This window comes from Apteryx mantelli, chromosome 12 (assembly GCF_036417845.1).
Source record: "Apteryx mantelli isolate bAptMan1 chromosome 12, bAptMan1.hap1, whole genome shotgun sequence".
In the NCBI taxonomy this organism is placed as follows: Eukaryota; Metazoa; Chordata; class Aves; order Apterygiformes; family Apterygidae; genus Apteryx; species Apteryx mantelli.
In genome coordinates this window covers 27,154,582-27,175,130 of record NC_089989.1, presented here as the reverse complement: position 1 = coordinate 27,175,130, position 20,549 = coordinate 27,154,582, and the positions used below count along the sequence as shown (strand labels likewise).

Below are 20,549 nucleotides of genomic sequence, written 5' to 3'. Positions count from 1 at the left end.
GATGTATGGTATCACCTACTGACAGACTATTGTTCAAAGTTCCAGTAATAAACTGCATTTATTATTTATTATTATTATTATAAACAAAACACTATTTGCCCATCACAGCTGACTGCTGGGAAATCATTGTCCCGCTGACATCAGTGGGATAGAGATTTCAGCTCTGTGACTTCACCAGAATAACTGGGTGAAGTCAATAACTACTTTCACCTTCCTTTCTTACTTTTGGGCTTCTTTTAACCTAGAGATATTACAGAGTGATTGTAATAAGTACTCTAAAAACATTCAGTAAGACTTCCATGGATCAAGAAAAAAGATATGTTTTATTAACCTCAAAATGTAAAAAAAAAGAAAAAAGGCAGAAATTGCTATTTGGCAATAGGATCAGTACTCTATTTGAGTTATACAGACAGAATACTCTTCTCCTTTCCATTTTTAAAATACTGATAGTTTGTACAACTCCCCCATAGCAATGATTTTACTCTCTCATGTTACCCAGCAATAATTTGTGGTAATGGAATTCCCAACCGACAGCATAAAAATCAAGTTCTATTACAAAAATGCAGATTTAGGATCATGGTAGGCAGTTGCACCGACCTACAGGAGCCTACCAAAATGTTGTGTGATTCATTGTGGGATGATTTAGCAGCTCTTGGCTTTTAGCAGTGTCAACTTCCACAGTAGGCAAGTACTGAATTAGAACATCACGTTACAGTATACTACACTGAGGTTTTTACAAAAAGTATCATGAGATGATTCAGATCATGAAAAATCTGAATCGAAAGATTCAGATCTTTTCAGAAACACAAGTCAGAGATCAAAACAACTGATCAGGCTTCAGGAAAAACTGACATATTTTCGCATTTAGGTGGCCAAAGACCTCTAAAACTGTTTAAAACAGTCTTTGCCACAGAAAACTGACCCACAGAAAGTAATTTCTAAAAGAGGCACCTAACTGTATGCACCTAATTTTGCACAGAAATGAACACATTAGGTTTATACTAATTAATGCACAGATTAAAATGATATGCAAAATAGCAGTTCATCTGATTTTAGATGCAGTGTCATTTGAAATCTCTTAGGTGTAACAGCAATGTATCTCGTGGGGGGGGGTGCATGTGTGTGTGTATACATTTGTTTTTTCACTGGCAAATATAAAGCTGGAAACAAGTTAAAAAAGAAATTCAAGCTTAAACTCAGGGACAGAAAAGAAATACTGTTCAGTATCATTGCTGGAAATGTTTTTTATTTATTAGGCTTAGGAGGAGGATTCAAAATTTCAGGTCTCCTCTTTGCCTGACAGTGGCAGCTTTTCCGTAAGTTCCTTCTGCCTCTGAACAACTTCAGCCCCTGCAGCCTGTGTATCTAGGCCTTCCTGATTGAGTGCAGATGTTTTGAAGCTTACTTAGTAGACGTCTGCGCAGCACTTTAAAATCATGAAAACAGAAGAATTAAAGAAATGGGTATGTCAAAAAAGTCTTTTTTGCAGGAATGTATTATTTCAGCAAAAAAAGGCAAAAAGAAGATAAAGAGATTGTTGCAAATGTTCTGCCTCCTATGTTAAAGTGGATTAAAGTTTATTCTGCTTTTTCATTCTGTCAAGGTGATGATAACCTTCTAACAAATTTGACACCAAAACTAAAAGTCCTTAGTAGAAACTTCAGCAGATATAATAATCGTATCAGCACACTGGTACAAGAAGAGCTTAAATCCTTTTTTCCGTGTCTTTCTCTAATGCACAGAGAAAGAAGACATGCTTTTCCGTAATTTTTTTCTCCAGTCCTTACAAAGGGTTGAGAACAACATCGTCTAAAATAATACTTAGTTTGTAGATTATGATACTATATAACTGGAGTAAAGCACGGAGCAGACACACTACTCCATACAATAGAGTAGGTCTAGTTTGTGCAAACACAACTCTGCTCAAGATCAGCCTTGCTAAGGGTAGATACTTACTCCTGAGATGGCATTTTGGACAAAGGAGATGTGGAAAGGCAGAAGAAAGAGGTGAAGGTAAGAGACGTGCAGTTTTGCAGAGTTCCTACACTGTGTATTACAGCCTGTCGCCTAAGCACGGAAGTCTTCACAAGCTGAGAAGCAGCCACTGTACTTATCTGTGAAACTGGGCAGTTTTTGGAGAGAAAAAGACGAATAAATGCATGCTGGATCTTTCATTTATCTGTTAGGAGGCATCCAAGTGGTCTTTTGCTAACAACTTCAATATATATATTTCTTGCAGACAGCAATTAACCTTCTGGTACAGATTAATCTCTTTAAAAATCAAAGATGAAGTAATCTTTGAAATTCAAGTATTCAGTAGTTTCATTAATAAAAACTGTCCTTTAGATTTTCCATAATTAGAGTATTCTCCTAATTTATTAATCCCACAGACTGCAGAGCATGTTTCAAATCTTCATCTCCCGTCACAATGACATATTCAAACTAGCTTGAAGTACTCGTAATAAAAGTCACTTTGCGAAGAATTATTAACTCAAAGGATCAGGCAAAGTCTTTATATATCAAAAGTATATTTAAAAGCTAAGCATGGATAGCTTTTTCTACTCAGCCTTACAATTCCTAAGATCATGGCTTAAATAGAAACAAGTTTGGATAAAACACTGACTTTAGGATAATTAGCTTGCCACAGATTTGAGGCCAAAGATAATAAACGTGTTAGTACCTATGGACTAAATCTTCTTTTCTGCCAAAATACACTGATTACAAGACACAGGGCAATTGTCCGAGAGCTAATGATGACTGCTTATTTCCAGTATGTTCAAACTTCGACTAATTACTCCGCTCCAGGGCTGTTCCTGTTCCTGGCAGAGGAGTATAAATCCTCAAGGACGGCATATTTAAGAACTAACATAACGACCTCTGCTTTGACATCCCTCCCCACTCTGTTCCTCAACTTGATTCTTCTGCTAGTTAAAAGGAGGTCACCTGGGGCAGGAGTCATGCCAGTTATGAAATCCCTAAAGCCAGCAAAAATCTCAAACAGTAAGTTGGATCTTCATGTCACTACCCAGGCAGCATGAAGAAGAAGAAGACAGGACTAAAAAAAAGCTGGAGCTATGTATGCACATACTTCATTCACATACTTTCACCAGGCTACAGAGATTATTCTGCCACTACTTTTTAGTTATTTATTTGCATACTGGGTTCCTGAGTTTGAGAGTACACGAATTATGAATCTGTCTGCACATACACATTGTTTTTCTGCAAAGAGTATTTATGTTTCTAACTGCAGTCTTTTTGGGTGCTAACATCTGATTTGAGCAGGCAACTGTTTCAATGCACACAGCATCCAACTTGTGAGTAAGACCAAATCACAAAATCTAAATGGACAACTCTTATAACACAAGTGTTCCTGATGAATACTGAATGTTTTAGCTCACTGGAAAGTGGAGTAAACTCTATTTTATTATGTAAGCAATTCTCCTGTCCTCCATCCTCTCAGTTTTACTAGAGAATACTCTGAGTATGCCTTCTGGGTTAGAAAGGATTGATAAACCTTTTAACCTCCCTAATTTTCAGAAAAATAGTATCTTTTGACTAAGGAAAAACTTCCTCCCACTGTTGTTGCATTGTTGTTGCTTCTGGCACGAGTTTTCTAATTAGTGAGAGTTGTGGCTGGCACCCCTAAGCGCAATGTTAATCTACTCACACAGCAGCAGCAGCATCGATACCACAATCTCTCTCCCTCCATTTCCTCATGGTCACTTTATTATTATGATAGCTCAACATACACTGCCATGCTTGGCTGTTTTTGTGAAGATATTTTTATATTATACACCTCAGTCAGGCCATGTATTTTTGGCCCCATTTAAATATATTTAACACTTTAAATGCATTGACCTTGGTAATATTTCTGTTTTGTGAAGCCATCTATCCTTTTGTTCCTGATTAAACAGACAGCTCTTGACCACTTGAATGTTTTTAAATAAATAGATTAAGCAGCTAAAAACTACGCTACAACCATGAATCAGAAAAAATAAAGATGTTTGTGGCTTCTATGGAAGGCTCATTACAGACTCTGATATTGCAGTAATCACCTAAGTCTGATTAACTGACTATTTTGAATAAAAGACATGAAAGAAAGTGTCTCCAGGAGGGGGCTGTGGCGCCATCCCGTGTTCCGGTGCAGTGGGCCACGCGGTCTCCTGTGTGCACCCTGCAGTGGCACACGGTTGTGAGGCCACCCCAAAAATATTGTACGCTTTCCATCGTCAAAGCTCAGGAGAATCACGTCACAACAGCCCCCTAGACATCACCCAGAAGAGAGCACAGCTCACCCTGGGGCTAGGGACATGCTGCCTCACCAAAGGGACCCGGGACGGTAACTGCCTCTGGGACATGCTGCCCGAAAGCTAGACACGCTTAGACAACAGGACACTGTTGTACTTCCCAGGGTTTGGGAAAGCTAGGGAGCGCGCTGCCAGGTGCCAAATCCCCTCCGAACAGCACCTAGGCTTTATCTGCCTAACACAGACAAAATGCAGTGCAACCTTAAAAAGAAAATGCTGCTGTGCTGAATCAGAGGAGCACTGAAGATCGCACTGTGCGAGTGTCCAGACAAGAGAGGCTGCTTGGGCGCAGGAACGCTTCTGCACTCTCCCTGCGAGCTTCCAAATTTTGTAGAAGTGACCTGTATCACCCCGCATGCAAAGCTGTTTGAGTAGGGCATTCTTTTGGTTTTATGCTGTTTTTCATGAAGTATGTTGAATTATATGTTGACTACATGGAGAACTCCTACCATTAATTTAATTCTACAGAAAGTTTATAAAATGATACAGTATTATTCAGCTAGAATTTGTCCTTGATCTGTGAACACATTTCTTGTATCGTTTTGCAACAGTGGATATTTGCAAATAAAGTTAATTTAAAATTATAATGAATACTGGCATTTTGTCACTTCCTGTGGTATTAAATCCAAAAGCATTTTCTTTAATACCACATAAATATGCATTCAAACGAACAAAAAAATTTATGCAAATACAGGTTCCTTCTGTAATATCAACATAATGAAACAATTCCAGATTTTCCTTCCTAAAGTCCCTTGCTTTAAGTACAGCCTTCCTCCTTTTTCACTTCTTGGATTATGCTGACAGATGAGACAGTCAGCTACTCCCTGGCAGTTTGGGAGCAAGCTGACACATGCCACCTTGCAGATCACGCAGACAATTCACAAAAGCACAGTATGTGCTGTGGGACTGGTTTTATAACAACAAAGAAAATGGAAACCTCAGGTGGCTGCTTCAAAGAAATGTCTGTCCCATTCCGGTTCTTTCATTTCAGACTGATATGCACTTATTAATTTGGCTAGTGAATTATGTAATTCAGTAAGCGAATTATAGTTTGAGTTATGCCATTTATATTCAACATGATGCCAGGACAGCTACAGGCTGCTAGATCCATGAATTCCATTTGCAGAATACAAGAGAACTTATTCTTCTAAAATGATGATGTGTTCATGATTCTCTGTAACATATCAGGATATATTGTACATTTATGGAGATGGGCTTGCATGAATGACATCTTCTGATTATTTTTCCTCACTAGCAAAAGAATCAATTTCAAACATTTCAATTTACAAACCTTAATGATTCTGGATTGCAAATTAGCTTGTCATGGATTTATATCTGTATTCCCTGAAGTGCCATCTAAAGTCCTCCTACGTTCTAGTGTCTCCAGGGAAATTTAGAACTACTTTACCCTGAAGAGCAAGTTAGCAGTATAAGAACATGAATATACAGAGGGGACTGTTATGCAATACTGACAAAGCAGCCACACCTTTAAGGCAAGCCTGCTCTGTTTTCTACTGTAACAGGAAAACAAACTGTAGAATTAGGGATTTCTGTCAACAGACTTGTGATGGTTCAACACATAAGCCTGACCCCATGCAAGACACTGCATTTCCTTGTGCTCTTGGAACATTACTAACAGACAAGCAACATCATCCAACACTGAAAATATTAATTTTTAATGTTGGGCCTTCTTGGGATACCACTAAATAAAACATTTAAGAGAAAAATGTGAATCACCTAGCACCAAACGGCTGATACACCTCACACCATACTGCCAGGTATATCTTTGTGACTGAAGTTGTTTGCCTATTATCTCTGGGCCTTCAAGCAAAAGAGCATGAATTTTCTCAACCGAATTGGCCAACAGAAATGCTAAAGAAAACCTATATAAAAATCAGGCAGCAATTTGAAAGGTGAACAACAATAGCATGACACAAGTCAATGTCTAATAACAAGGAGCCTTCAGAGAATTTCTAGCTGTGACAAGATAAAAGCTCAGTATTTTAAAATCTGACTTCTACCCATGTCAACATAATATAATGCTGTTTGGTGGAATACCAGGAGCTTGATAAAACTCAGTATTTTCTATTTTCTCCAGAAATGACTGAAAACCACTAAGGTTTCAAACTCTCTAAAACTCAATAAGAAGTTTAGGCATGAGTAACTAGGAGCCATTACAAAGGAATTGCAAAAAATTGGAGCAACTTTATAATCATATATATGTTCTAAAAATATATATATATAACAGTTGGTACAAGATAACAGCATTTTCTGGAGGAAGGGTGGGCATTGCCTACCTGCCTCTCTGGAAATTTGCATGAAGGACTCGACTCCTTTTTCTCCATAATTCCCTTCAGATGCCAAAGTGGATACATAATTCCATCCCAAAGCTTTTACAATGTCCACCATTGCTTGCGCTTGGAAGGAATCTGGAGGAACCACACGCGAGAAGAAATCATAGCGCCTGTCATCACTCAACTCTGGTGCAGTTGAGGCATAACTGATTTGCGGGATCTGTAGAAAAAAATAATTTCTGATAAATATACATATTCATATACTCATTGTACTTCTTGCAGCAGTTAGCTAAAGCAGTTAGCTTTAGCTGAATCTCAGTTTGTCTTCCCTGTACCCATCTGTGGTTCTCTATCATGTTCCTTTACAATGTACAAGTCAAAGAAACAATCTTTTCAGTGATTTCAAGTGGAAATTTATACAAAAAGCCATTAGTCAATTTAAAACAACTTTACATATTGTACACTCGCAATATCTTCCTTTCAGGCAATCTTAATCAAATACAGCATATACAAACCATTTTTTTCCTGCTATGTCCTTTTCATTGGTATTCTGGTTTTACTAGCATCAGATCATCTGGGATCCTGAGTTCAACAGACTTTGAATGTACACTGTCCTCACTGGTGCCACAAAGAGCTTTTATCAGTTTCTGGAGGAGGTTCTTAAACATTAAATTGTAACTCCAGTTTTAAACAAAAGGATCTTTATTTTTGAGTCTTTTTGATAAAGACCAGTAATGAAGATTGCTAAGCATGGCAATCTCTGTCCTTAGAAGAAATACAACCAGGTCACTTGGAGCATTAGTCAGCTCTGTCCTAAACCACTACCTGTCCATGACAAACCAGCTATTGCTTTTTCTTCTCACTGCAGACTGTGATGGAGATTGACGGTTAATGGAAAGGCTAGAATATTGTTTAGGGTTCTTTTCTCCTTGATAACAAAGGCCCCCAAGCAGTTATCAGCTGACAGTTCTTTAATCCCAAAATACATTGTGCAATTTTTTGGGTAACAGTCTGGGACTGTTCCTTATTTTAAGGAGCCTTCCATAATCCTCACTTGAGATGCCAAGGAGGATGAAAAAGGATTTGTAATATCCACAAACACGATAATATATTTTAAATGATCTAGATTGTGGAAAGGTCAGTATTTCATGCCTCGATATAGGCATCTTCAATATTCTCATATTCTGTCTCTACATAGCATTCCTACAAGTATTTATTAGCTCTTCTGGGCTTCTCAGAAGAATCAACATTATATTCCCCCAGGCTCAACACTGCAAAGGGTTCAGCGCCTTCAATCCCACAGAGGTCAGTAGCACATGAGAGCAAATGCAGCATTTCCAGAGAACGCACACTGTCTACATTAACAAGTCCTACAGCAGAATAAAAGTGGATCTGTAAAGCAAAAATGATGCTGAAGACCCAGCAGATAGGTGAACTTAACTAAAGCATATGAAATTACTAAACACCCCTAAAATTGCTGAGAAATGTTCCTATCTTTAAAAGTAATATCTACTATTCTATTATAAACCACAACAAAGTACATGACTTATTTAAGATCTGTGTAGCTTCATTCAACATGGCCTAGAGCCAAACACGGTTTATGGCCCTTGATCAAAATCCTCCCCGCACCAGCGGTATCCTGTGCACAGTGACTTTGCTGAATCAGGTCCCTGGTGTAGCATCACTCTTAGCTGTTATGAATTATTAAACCTAAATAAATGCTTAACTTTTAGCTGGTGTTAAGGCTGTCATTATGTATGTTAGAGAATCAAATCCACCACTACTTGGAACAGTCCTTCTTTCGGATGTGTTGTGTCACTCATCTGGCAGATCCATCCCATGTTTTAAAAGACTAATGTCAAAAAGACATTGCTAATCATGCAGAAAGCTGGGATGCTGTAGGCTTTTAATGTAAGACAGCAGTCATCTACAAAGCCTTGCCAGATTTACTTTAGATCTGTGGGTTGCGGACAGCATGTTGCCAGCAAGACCTTCCAATGCTGGAGTCGCAGAAAATTTAAATAGTTAAAATTCAGGCTGGCAGGAAGAACACAGCATGATGTTGACCAGTATTACATGGTGGCCTTCAAAAATAACTGAAATTCCTAATTTGTCTGTGTCTACAATCACTGTTTAATAAATAATTGGTGACATTTTAAGATAGCTCTCTTCACATTTGTAAAATGCAGTTAAAAGAGATTGCTCAGTTGCATATCAGCTTAGTTTGTCTATTCATTTGATGGCATTATATTAAGTAGAACAGTTAACCAGGCTGACGTTATAGGTGCTTTTTACCCATTACTAATTAGCCAAGCATCCAGTATACAACATACAGCCCCAGATACTGAGCCATACTGAGATAGCAGTGTGCTGGGTTTTGTAAATTATAAATAGAAGAAGAGATGTAATATGCATTTTATCTGCAGACAAGTGTTTGCATTCCACAGTGCCAACAACTGCTTTTTTAGGTAAAAATCAAAAAGGACCATATTCTGCACCTTTACAAAAAGCAAACTATCTGTGGAATTTGCTCCAGTATTTATATTACTTAGGAGACTTTTTGGGTTTTAAGCCTTTTTTCTCTGTCCATAAAACACTTCCAGCTTTTGCAATCACTTGCAGTAGTAAAAGCATCCATGGCTTTTTTACTAATATTTCTTACAGGTTATCTAAAAACAATGTGAAGTGATATGTATGAAGAGAAGAATTTTAGTAAGATTTTATTTGGATATCAGGAGAAAAATAATTAAATAGCTATAATATTTACTGCAGCCATTACAGTTTAACTTTGTCCAATACGTCAGAGCATCTTACAGATACCTATGTGTTCCCTTCCTGTATTTCTTCCTCCACAGCCAGGCAGCATCCCAGATGTACAAACTGAACATCTGTTTGCATCAGCTAAAACAATACAACATTTCTTCTTCCGTTCATTTTTTAACACTCAGATCTATTCCCCTTGGATGTGGACAAGTGTCCCACAGACTCAAATGGAAACCATTCTCCCATACTTTACACCATATGTTCCTCTTGGTTATTGTTTTGTTTTTACAGAGTGACTTTAGTTTGAAAAACACAACATCATATTAACTCCTAATCAGACCAACAACTGAGAGACAACACACACTGCGACCTACTGATCGCTGCTCACCAATTACACTTACAGACATGCACCTTCAGCTCTTGTGAATTTTAAAGTCCCCTTGAAAATAAAAAACAAGATAGTCTGACCATGCAAGGGCAGGCAGGGGAGATGGGTTAAACCCATCCCCTTGGATTACCTCTCTCGAGTGTTTGCTGTTGCGTCCCAGGCGCTCTTTGCCCTCCGGCTGCCGCCCTCCCAGCTCGCTCACAAGGGCGGCACACGCAAACACCACCGCTGCTGCAGGGCCAAGAACGCAGCGCTGGACGCAGGCATTTAGCAACCTGCATTTAGCATTCCAAAAAACCGCTGAACTGTCAGTCCTACAAACAGAAGTCTCCTGTTTATGACGCCTGGGCAGTAAAGACAACCTTAAACATAGTCCTGCTCCTAATGTGCCCCCTCAGCATGCTCCCAGTGGTACCAATTGCTGCCAGTTTACTTTCTGTTTTGGTTTTGGAAACTGCTGGCACAGTTCAGGCTCATGAACAAAAGCCATCAGCTAGCAATGGCTAAGCTGCCCTCTGCTCTGAACAGCTTGGAAAACTCACCCATTTCCACCAAGTCACAAACTGAATAGGTGGCACCTCAAAAAAAGAAGTTCACACTTCCCTTTCCCCATTTTAACAGGTTTTTAAACCCATCACTCCTCTCTTAAGCCACACTCATTCTCCTTTGGATCCTGCAAGGGTCCCACCTGAGACATCACATCCCGCTGCCATGGGCAGGGCCAGGGTGTCAACAGATCCAGCAAGCATTACAGAGACTGCACTGCAGGGGTAACCTGGCCAGCAAAAAGCGAGAGGCTGAAGGGTGCACCGGCCCAAAAGGGGAGGGAGTGCAAGCTCAGATCTATTTGCTATGAATCAGAGGGGCGAACTTCAAAGATCCTCACTCTGGACTCTTCAAAGCAGGCATGAAATGCCTCAGTCTTGGAAAATAAACAGAATCCTAATTTTTATGGGGTTTTTTTTGCTACATAATATATTTTGAAACATGATTTAAAGTCCGTCTCAGTTTTAGCCCCATAATTTCATGAGTAAATATCACACTAATGACAATTTTCAATTTTCCAGGAAAAAAAAAGTTAAATCAGAGCTAGTTTTGAACAGATTTGTTATGGAGAAAGCTTCATCATAGCACTGAATATATATATTTTTAATTAACCATCTAAATATTTTCTGTCTCTTCTAAATTTTTTTTCTTTCATGTTGATATAATCTGGTACTTCCTATTTGATCATCACATATTCAAACTTCTGTTTAAAGAAGCAAGCATTCTGTTCCATCAGATTTTTCTATTTTCTACTCTGAGACACATTTGAAACATCAAAAGCTTTAGGGAATTACATTCCACTTTCCAAATGGCTCTAACATTTTGGCAGAAGAGTTGTGATCCATAAAGCACAGGGGATAAAGATCCCCCGGCCCTTACACAACGACGCAGGGAGTAAGAACAGCCCACGGCTCTCCTCCACATGCTCTGCTGCACAGCTGCCAGTGCCTGTCCGACGAGCGCTCCCGTCTGCTGGGGTCCAGAGAAGACACAGGCAGACAGATCCGAGAGCCTTTAGCAGCGTAACAAGACAAGGCTGTACGTGCAGTTTTCGGAGGGACACTCCCGTTTCAGTAAATGACTAAGCAGATCAGCAATGCAAGGGGCGGATTTTTTTGAAGGCAGACTTTTTTTTACAAGATCATAGCAAACGTCACATTCAAGAGCTTTACATGTTGTTTGACTAGCTGATGCTCTGATTACACTAATAGTGAATGATTAATGGGAACATTGCATTTGTCAGGGATTAATTAATGTTAATTTATTTTTAACATTGAACATTATTCTTCATTTATTTCATTTTCTTCTGTTAATGGAAAGCTCTCTCTGGATCCCTTCATCACACTTGGTTGACTTGCTTGAAAAGCTGGGTCTGTTTTGCGAGCAGGAGCACTAAAAGGCACAATAGAGAATCTACTAAGAAGCAAAACATGTTTCCGATGGTCTGCTAAGTCACATTAAACATCTTCCAACATCAGGTCTGGAACTAGAAATTTCAGAGTAAAAGGCAACTGAAAGACAAACTTGATGAGTTTTGTGGGGGGCCGCTCTAGGGGAAAATCTGTACGTTATCCACCTTTCTCCCCATACACATCCACATTGAACATACCAAGAATCGATCTTTTAGCGCAGCAGACATCCATCTGAACAGATGTCTCACCTGCGCTTTGCCTCCGTTATCTACCAGGATACCTACAGCTCCTGCCTGTACAGAAAGTACATCTGCTATTTTAAAGCACCTTATTCCAGTTCAGACTGCCTTTGTATTGTCTCCTTATGCCTCATCCTGGTTCTCTCAGTGTTCAACAGACCCTCCTCCTCAAGCAAAAACAACAGGAATAGCTGCGCATCCCCCCTGGAAACACGGCTGAGCTCCGGCACGGGCAGGGACGGCAGCTCGCTCCGAGGCTGCAGCAGCTCCTGGGATCATCGGGCTCCCTGTCTCACACCCTCACACCTGCATCCGACCTAGTTCCCGGTTCTGCCTACAACTGCACTCACTCTGCAAAGAACCTTGCAAATCAGTGGAACCACATAAACAATTATTACTCCTGCGCTACTTTAAATGTGATGGAGTTACGCTATCTTCTCCTCAGTAACCTATTAAAGGATTAATAAAATGGTGCACCTGAACCCACTCACCAAAGGACAGTTGTCAGAAAACTTCAGAAAAGGCAATTTCCCTGAGGATCATGTGCAATTAAGATAATGCATGAGTATACCTGTTGAGATATTAATGAGCTCCCACCAGGGTAATATTAAGTTCACAGTTTGCTGCAATTTCACTTTCAACTTCCTATTAAGTTTTATTAATATGATTTTCTGACAATAGAAGAAAAAATATCCTCTTCTGATAAAGCCTCTTGAACTCATCTTATTTGGCAGTGCATTGTCAGTCTACACAAATTGCAAAATCCTGCCAATAACTTTACTTTACAAAAATAAGATGCCTGAAGACTTTTCACTTGGCTGCAAAATTCTTTGGTGTGAACTGATGGATGACTAACAATCTTGAATCTGTTTAGGTCTCAGATTTTATTCATGTAGAAATTTCTCATGTCAGGATTTAATCATCAGTTAGTACAACTACTCTTTGTTCACCATTTACATCTCAAATTGCATAACAAACAGCTTCAATATCCCGTGAACTGCATATAATTGTTTTTATTGCCTTGAATTAAAATTATTTGAAGTTTCTAACTAGCTGTTTTCTCTGGGCAAAACTCTTCTACATTTTCTTCATTTTCATTTTTTTCTTAACATGAAGAAAAATTTATGAGAGATACAAAGGAAGATGGGATTATGACTCAAAGCTTGCACAGAGACGAGGAACAAACCCTTCCGCTGATTTCCATCAGGGCTGAATGCAGATCCTCGTCCCCTCCAGTTTGCCAGCAGCTGCGCCGTGCGTGTTCGCTGGCACTGTCATCTCACTGGACTCACAAAAAGAGTGGGACTCACCAACTGCAGACGCGCCACCGCCGGGGCTCGCACCTCGCTCGGGTGCTGGGACGTCCTACCAGGCAACCCCCACCCTGGCATGGCCAGCTAATTTACGGGAGGAGACATGAAAAACAGCACCATTGGCTTGTTCGCTTCTTTGCCAACCTTTCCAAAAACTAAACACCGCTGAATTGATAGCTCTGCATATATTTTCAGAAGCTGCCAATCTAGCAACGTGTCCTATTCCAGGGATTCTGTCCTGAAAGGTGCATATGAAAACAAATATTACTGCAATTCTTACTCTAGGCCTCTTATAAGACTAGGGAATAATACTCCTTACAGTCTTAGTTAATGATGAGAACAAATCTTACCAAAGTGCTTTGATAATCTCACCCTATTATGTTCTATTATGAAATTTTAGAAGTACTACATTTCCAGCTGATTTTTACACTCAAGAATCAAATGTTGACAATTAAAAAAATGAGGCAAAACAATTAACAAAAAAGTTTTCATGTAATTCAATTTTCAAAGCAATAAAAAAATAGATCTGTACAGCTCCACTATATTGTATAACCTGTTTAAGTATGGCAAACTTTGTTGTTTTCAAAAGTTACACTGCAAGAGCAAATACTTCTGAGCAGTGAACAAAAGTAGCACGTTTAAAGAAGAGTATTTGTATAACAGAAAATTTTCAAAAACATTCATCTATTTACAGTTCACCTCAGTTTTTCTCACTCTGTTTACCAATTACTAAAGCTACCGGTGTTCAAACAAGGTCCTATTTGCTCAGATCACCACCTCTCTTATTTTATCCCACAGTGAATTCCTAATGATGTATTAGAGATCAACACAATCACCTACAAGGGAAATGGATAGATATTTCATAAGGTACAGAAATATAAATATAAACGAGAACAAATACAACGGGAAGCTGAGCCTGGAAGAGGAGAACATTTAATAAAACAGAAATATCAAGATAACAAAAGGAAAACTAAGAAAACAAGCCCAATAAATCATTAATTTATACGAATTTTGTCTATATATAAGTTGGACCATTCCACCTATCTCACCATTTTACGTGACGTTAATAGATGAGTGCGTCATCCCTGAACACAATCTTATAGACCAAAATGACTATTAACATGTCAATCAAACATAGTAAATCCCTTTTTTCAAAGCATTTTAAAAGAGAGATTTTCAGAAGTGCTCACCATCTTCAACTGAGAACATAATTCAGAGCTCCCAAAGTTCATTTAAGCTTTTTTTGTGGGAGTTTCTAAGCAGGATGGCAAAATTCCCTGTCTCTGGAGAGCTATAGGTGTGCTTGACACATCATCAAGGACAGGGTCACTGCTGTATGGACCTCTTAGTATCAGATAACTCAAGAGTGACACAGTGATAGGAGAATAAAGTAGTGTCAGGAGGAGTAATGGACTCACAAAGCACACGGAGAAGTAAAGGGAGAAGGTCATTTCTTTTTTCCGTAATTTCATTGCACTGAATTGTCTTGCTTTGCAGTATATTCTTCAGTTTCTATACATAATGAATAAACACTAGAAGATCCATGCAGACTGTTGAGTGGAAATTAAGAGGGAAAGGCTAGGCCTATTAAAGGACTTACTGCAATTGAAAGATGCAGTAATAGACCTTAACAGAGCTGTTATGAGACAGTGATACACCACTGATCCGATATCCTGACAATTAACCATCCTGAAATAATGGAACAACCTAGTGTACCCTGGTATTTCAGAAACAATGATTCTGGTTAATGAGACCTTTGCCAAAGTTTGCAGCTCCTTGATTCCCAGTATTATAATGGATGCACTCCATTACCGAAACAAACACCTCCACTGCTACTTTGGTTTTTCTCAAACGCAAAGTGTAAGTGCCACTGGCCTTCTAATCCAATGAAACTGTTTTTAAATTCAACTGAGACCTAAAAAGGGCACATGAAAGAGCCCATTTCCAGGCACATAAATCAAACTTCATCCCTAGAATAATTGTCAGGGTACTAAAATCAAAATGGCAAGCTGGGAATATTTTCAATATCCTTAAGGTCTCTCCTGCTTCCTTTTCAGGAATGAGAAAGTACTGTTATTATGAATTATTCTAGAAAAAATAATTGTAGCAATTAAGGAGACAATAACTACAGCCATTAGTACTGTCCACATAGCTCATGGGAGCTTTTTATCAACTCAGACAGAAAGCAGAAAGACAAAATATTATAAACACAAAGTGAAATGACAGTTGTTCATAAACGGGGATATTTCATCTTGATGAACTGTTCCTAGAAGTAGGTCTACTTGAGACAGCTATAAGCTTATGGCATAGGCTTTTGTGTCTGCAAAATAGTAAGCGACCAAACCCACAGCTTTTAAGCACTAAGAGATACTTGGATATACGACTTGAAAGCAGAATCAACAATGTTTATGAAAATAAGTATTAGCAAAATGTAAGTATCTTCTCTCTTATTAAGGCTGTAAATAAAACTGTGTTTCTAATAAATAAGGACACACACCTATCCCAACAAGCTTACTCGCTCTGAATTGAGAATTTTCAATTTAAACGTTCATCCTTAATGTTTTCAGTTGTCTAGCCTGTACACTAGGGAACACTGGCACATCAAGATAGATAACCATGTCTTACTAAATATACTCCAAGTGGCTAAGACCTACAAATTCTTGTACTGTGAATCAATTTATAATGAATTTACAGGCTCCCATCCTACACCGATAAAAATGAAGTTTTTAAAAAAATCTCTTCCCTGACCCTGCATTCCTTTCAGAGCAACATTCTCCCATTTTTTGTAATTGTAGTCACCTTTACCTGTTTCCTTCTGACCAATTAGCTAGTCCTGGCTCTTGAACATTGCCATAAAACACAGTAAAAACACTTGGATCGATAAACTGCTACTCTTTTTAGAGAAACAGTAAGTGGCATCGGACATGCTGTCTATTATCTGGCAGGACTTGGTACAAGATTGAAATGGATACTATAAATTACAGGCTTGAACTCCAGATTTCCGTCCTTAAGTCAAGCCCACCTACATAATCTTTATGGGAACTAGGTAGCCGCCAAAGACCCAACCAAGAACCGGCCACAAACAGAGAAGCTAACACAGGAACAGAGCTGAGATATTGATATAATCTGCTTCGGTAAATGTTTTGAAATTTCCAGTTCCAGCAAGTGCCTCTATTGTATTTAACAGCCTAATAATTTTTTTTCATAGGCATACAACATTCTTTATAATTCAGCCCCTTCGAGCTGGGTCAATGAACCAATTTGAACAGGTCCTGATACTTAAAAACAATTATTCAAACCTGTGCAACAAAACACTGTTTCCACCGTATGGCTACTAAAAAAATACATTATCTTTGAAGAAGCCCGAATAAAATTTAAACATCACTGTCAATATTGCAAATTGTTTTAAGAATAACAAACACCTAAATGGAATTAAACTGTTCTTTCACTCTGTGTCCTTGAGGGAATTATATATATATATATATATATCAATCCATACTATAGCTTAGACACAAAAGGTTCATATATACTTAAGGCTACTCCTTTAGGAAGCAAAAATATATTCCTGTATTTATCAAAAGGCATGTCATATTCTTTAACATTTCAGTGGGATCAGCTGTTATGTTACAGCACATCAGGAACAACACAAAAAGCAGGTTCTTATTATTCGTAGGTATTATTTGAGGTCGCAAGACCTACTGCTATAGTCTGAATCTTCAGCTTTTTCAGTTATACTTTTGGGACATTTTTCAAAGCATTCCTCTAATATCCACTTTCAAAATTACAAAATGACAGGAAATTAGTATATGAATTTACACTGAAATGGAAAAAGATGTTTAGATGCACAGTTACCTGATTTGTGTGTGCAAATTCCTCTTTGAGCGTAAAGCTGTGGTTATGTATTCTTGGAATCACTTCTAAAAAGTAAGATTAATTTTTATTTATATTATATGTTTTTTTTTTTTTTTTGTAGTTTGATCTGATTAACAGTATTTAAACAGTGGTTTCCTCCCCCGGCAGCTGGGTGCCCAGCGCAGGTGTCTGCACAGACCGGCTGGCCGGGCCGGGCCGGGCCGGGCTCTGCGCGCTGCGCTGACGCCGCCAGCCCTCCTCCAGCCCCTGATCTCCATCCAGGTCAGGGCGGCGCCGGGGCACCTGTGGGTCTCCCAGGCCGCCAGCGGGGCCGAGTCTCGCCGCCGCGGCCCCCGGGCTCTGCGTGACGGACAGCAGGCTCCCAGCCTTCCTCCTGGCCGCACAACGGCCCCAACTCCCCCGGCTGACGCAACACATCCTGCTCGGTGGGAACTCGTACGGTTCCCACCTGCAAACGAAATTATTTATCTGCTACGTAAGATGTATTATTGATAATAAAGATAAAAAGAACATGTACTGTTATGAAACTTCGAACTTAATGTTTTGAAATGAAACGTTTAAATTGTTAATTGTGACACAGAACTTGAGCCAGCCTGGTCACAATCTAGCAAGGCAATAAAGTGTTACTGATTTGTAGATCTTACGGGCGAGTTACGACCAGCACCACACATTCCTATATGCTAGTGCATATTCACTGATTTTATAATATTAACTAGGATGTTCCTCCTAGGATACATCAGTTAAACTATCAGTGGAGATTGTTCATCCACTGCAATGCAAGAATGCACAGCTCTTCATATTTTAACTCCAGTCCTGATGGAATGAAAGCTTGAGAGCAGCATTAAAATAATAGATGGCACTCGGCTACAGATAATTTGAAATCTTAACAAAGCAGCAGAGGATCTTGTCTATTACAAACTAACACTCCAAGCCAATTTTTAGCTGAACTCACAGAAGTTGATGGGAATATGTGGACCCTGTAACCCTTCTAATAGCCACATTTTTGTAATCATATGGCACAACAAAGCTGCTTATGCAGCGACACTCTTTTCAACCTTCATGTTGTGATTCCAGTTCAGTCTACAAAACAGCATATACACATTCTGCCTGCCTTTCATTCCATGACATACCTCAATGTCTAAAACGTAATTAGAAAGATATCATATGGAAACGGGAGAACGAAAAAGCTTAAAAGAGGTGTATTTTGTATTCTTTGAATTTGTGCCAAGACTGAATGTACTTTTCTGGTTGTTTACTTCTATCAAAGCCTAAGAAATGCATAAGTGATATATCCAGCAGATAAAACAAGCAATGATACTTCACAGTGAATAAACCCAGGTCTGCCCATTAAATACTATAGATAACAAAACAATTTGTGTCAAAAATGCAACTGTATTCGTAGCAGATTCCTAACAGTAAGATTAATGTTTGTCTAAACCATCAGGTGCATGGGGATGGGAAAGGATACTATCTTACGTAGGTTCAAATTTGGAAGAAGAGCCTTACATCGAGATTTTCCATGCCTTGCACAATCAAGCAAAATAAGAAATAAGGCATTTCTGGTTGTTACACATTCTTAACACACATCTCTTTATACACTAGATTCTGAAAAATAATTCCTTGAGGATTGAAACTTACTTCCTACAGTAAGAAGATTTATATCAAGGCATTCTCAAAAGGGCCATTTCAACCATTCAAAGAGCTGCAGAACAGAGAACCAGAGTAAGTACGTGTCCTATACTCAGTTACGGAGCACAACAGAAAGAAGTAGATAGATTGCCTTCTCCTTTTACATATACCATTCCCATGCACTAATTTCTGCATTTCCAAAACCAAAAAATCAGGCACTGTGAACAGACAGAGAAGTGCAGCTATATATACCAAGTATATATATAAGTGTAAATATGCTTGCAGTGATTGGAACTCACACATCCACATATAGACTCAGAAATCCCAATTATTTTGAAAATAAATCAGATCCAGAACACAAACACAGCAAACTAGCTTTTATGTTCTATTTATGTGTACATATTGCTCCATTCATTGCAAACATAACTGAACATTTTATTGTCTATGCATCTTTTTACAGGTTTTTAATCTGCAAGTATAAATATCATTGACTTTAAAAGTGGCCTCTCAAAGATAACAGTAAAGACTTACTTATCAGATAGGCTGAAATACAGAGAAGCTCAATAGTATAAAAGAACTTTCTGAAAGTAACGCACAAAAACAGACACACGTAAACCCACTGCGGTGGAAACAAATGATAATGTGGTATCTTATGAAACACAATCTTCCTTCAAAGCTTAGTTATTAGTCTAAATGAAAGCTGTCCAGGTAGTATTTGAGCATATCTCATAACTGCATTTCTAGATGAGTGTTCATACTTATGTTGTGGAAAATAAGGTTATGATTTGAATATTTATTCTAAAATTTACAATATAGGAAAGTGTCTTGCAGTCAAGGGGAATAAAAGCTATGGCCTTCTTATCTTTAAACTATATCACATCTAAAATCTGTCAATATGAATTTATCTATATTAAGAGCTTATTTACAATTTCATTGCAAAGGTGAAGTTTTAGCAAGCAACTGAATATCAAGATAAGCAAAACTGAAGTTCTGTGAATGACTTTCACTGATCAGATATTGCACAATTAAGAATCCAAACTCCAAGAGTCCAACTCCAAGAATCCAAACAGCCTCCAAAAGGCCTTAATTTTAGCAGAAAGACTTTCAGAGTGAGAGTCCCTTCTCCCCCACTAGCTCCCCTCCCCTAGATCATCTAAAAACCACAAGGGTACCAGCTCAGTAAAACAGGGTTTTAAACAGGGTTTCTGGAGCTCACTTCTTGATTTCCTTCCATATGATAATACAAGTATCTGCATTTAAAAATGTGTCAGAATACTACAGAAAACTACTTTTTTAAGACACGGACATGGTATTTTGACTCCTATCTGATGTTACTGTCACACAGTATAGAAAGAAATACTTGCAGGGTCATCTTCAGAAGACTGATTTGAGCATAGTAAGTCAGTTTTCAGGGAGCAGTAACTCATTTTTGATAGCTGACTGTCCATGGCAAAACTGTGCATGTCCTGATGCACTTGCCCAAGGCCCAGCTGTAATATCCAAACCATTCCCAGTCTTTATTTGCACCACTTTACTAAAGCAAAGGGAACTATCACAGACAAGCTCCTATTGGCATTTTTAACATATAATTCAGTTCTTAGCAGATCTAATCAGCACAGTGTTACAAGTGCTGCTAGCATTCAGGAACCTACCAATGCCAGAAACATCGGCGATGTTCAGTGAACGCCAGCAATACTGAGGACACATCAAGGGCAAAAGAGCATTATCAGGCCTGTCTTGGTGCTCAGCAGTAGATAGACTATTAGTCCTTCAAGAGGCCATGCA

The 20,549-nt window shown here is 38.7% G+C and overlaps 1 protein-coding gene across 1 annotated transcript in view; it reads right to left on the bottom strand.

Annotated features, from left to right (window-relative positions):
- GRM7 (glutamate metabotropic receptor 7) overlaps window positions 1-20,549 on the bottom strand; it is a 350,262-nt gene that overhangs the window by 230,985 nt on the left and 98,728 nt on the right. The window contains exon 2 of the mRNA XM_067303664.1: window positions 6,605-6,821. Within this exon, the coding sequence (XP_067159765.1) occupies window positions 6,605-6,821 (217 nt within the window). The remainder of the gene's footprint in view (window positions 1-6,604; window positions 6,822-20,549) is intronic.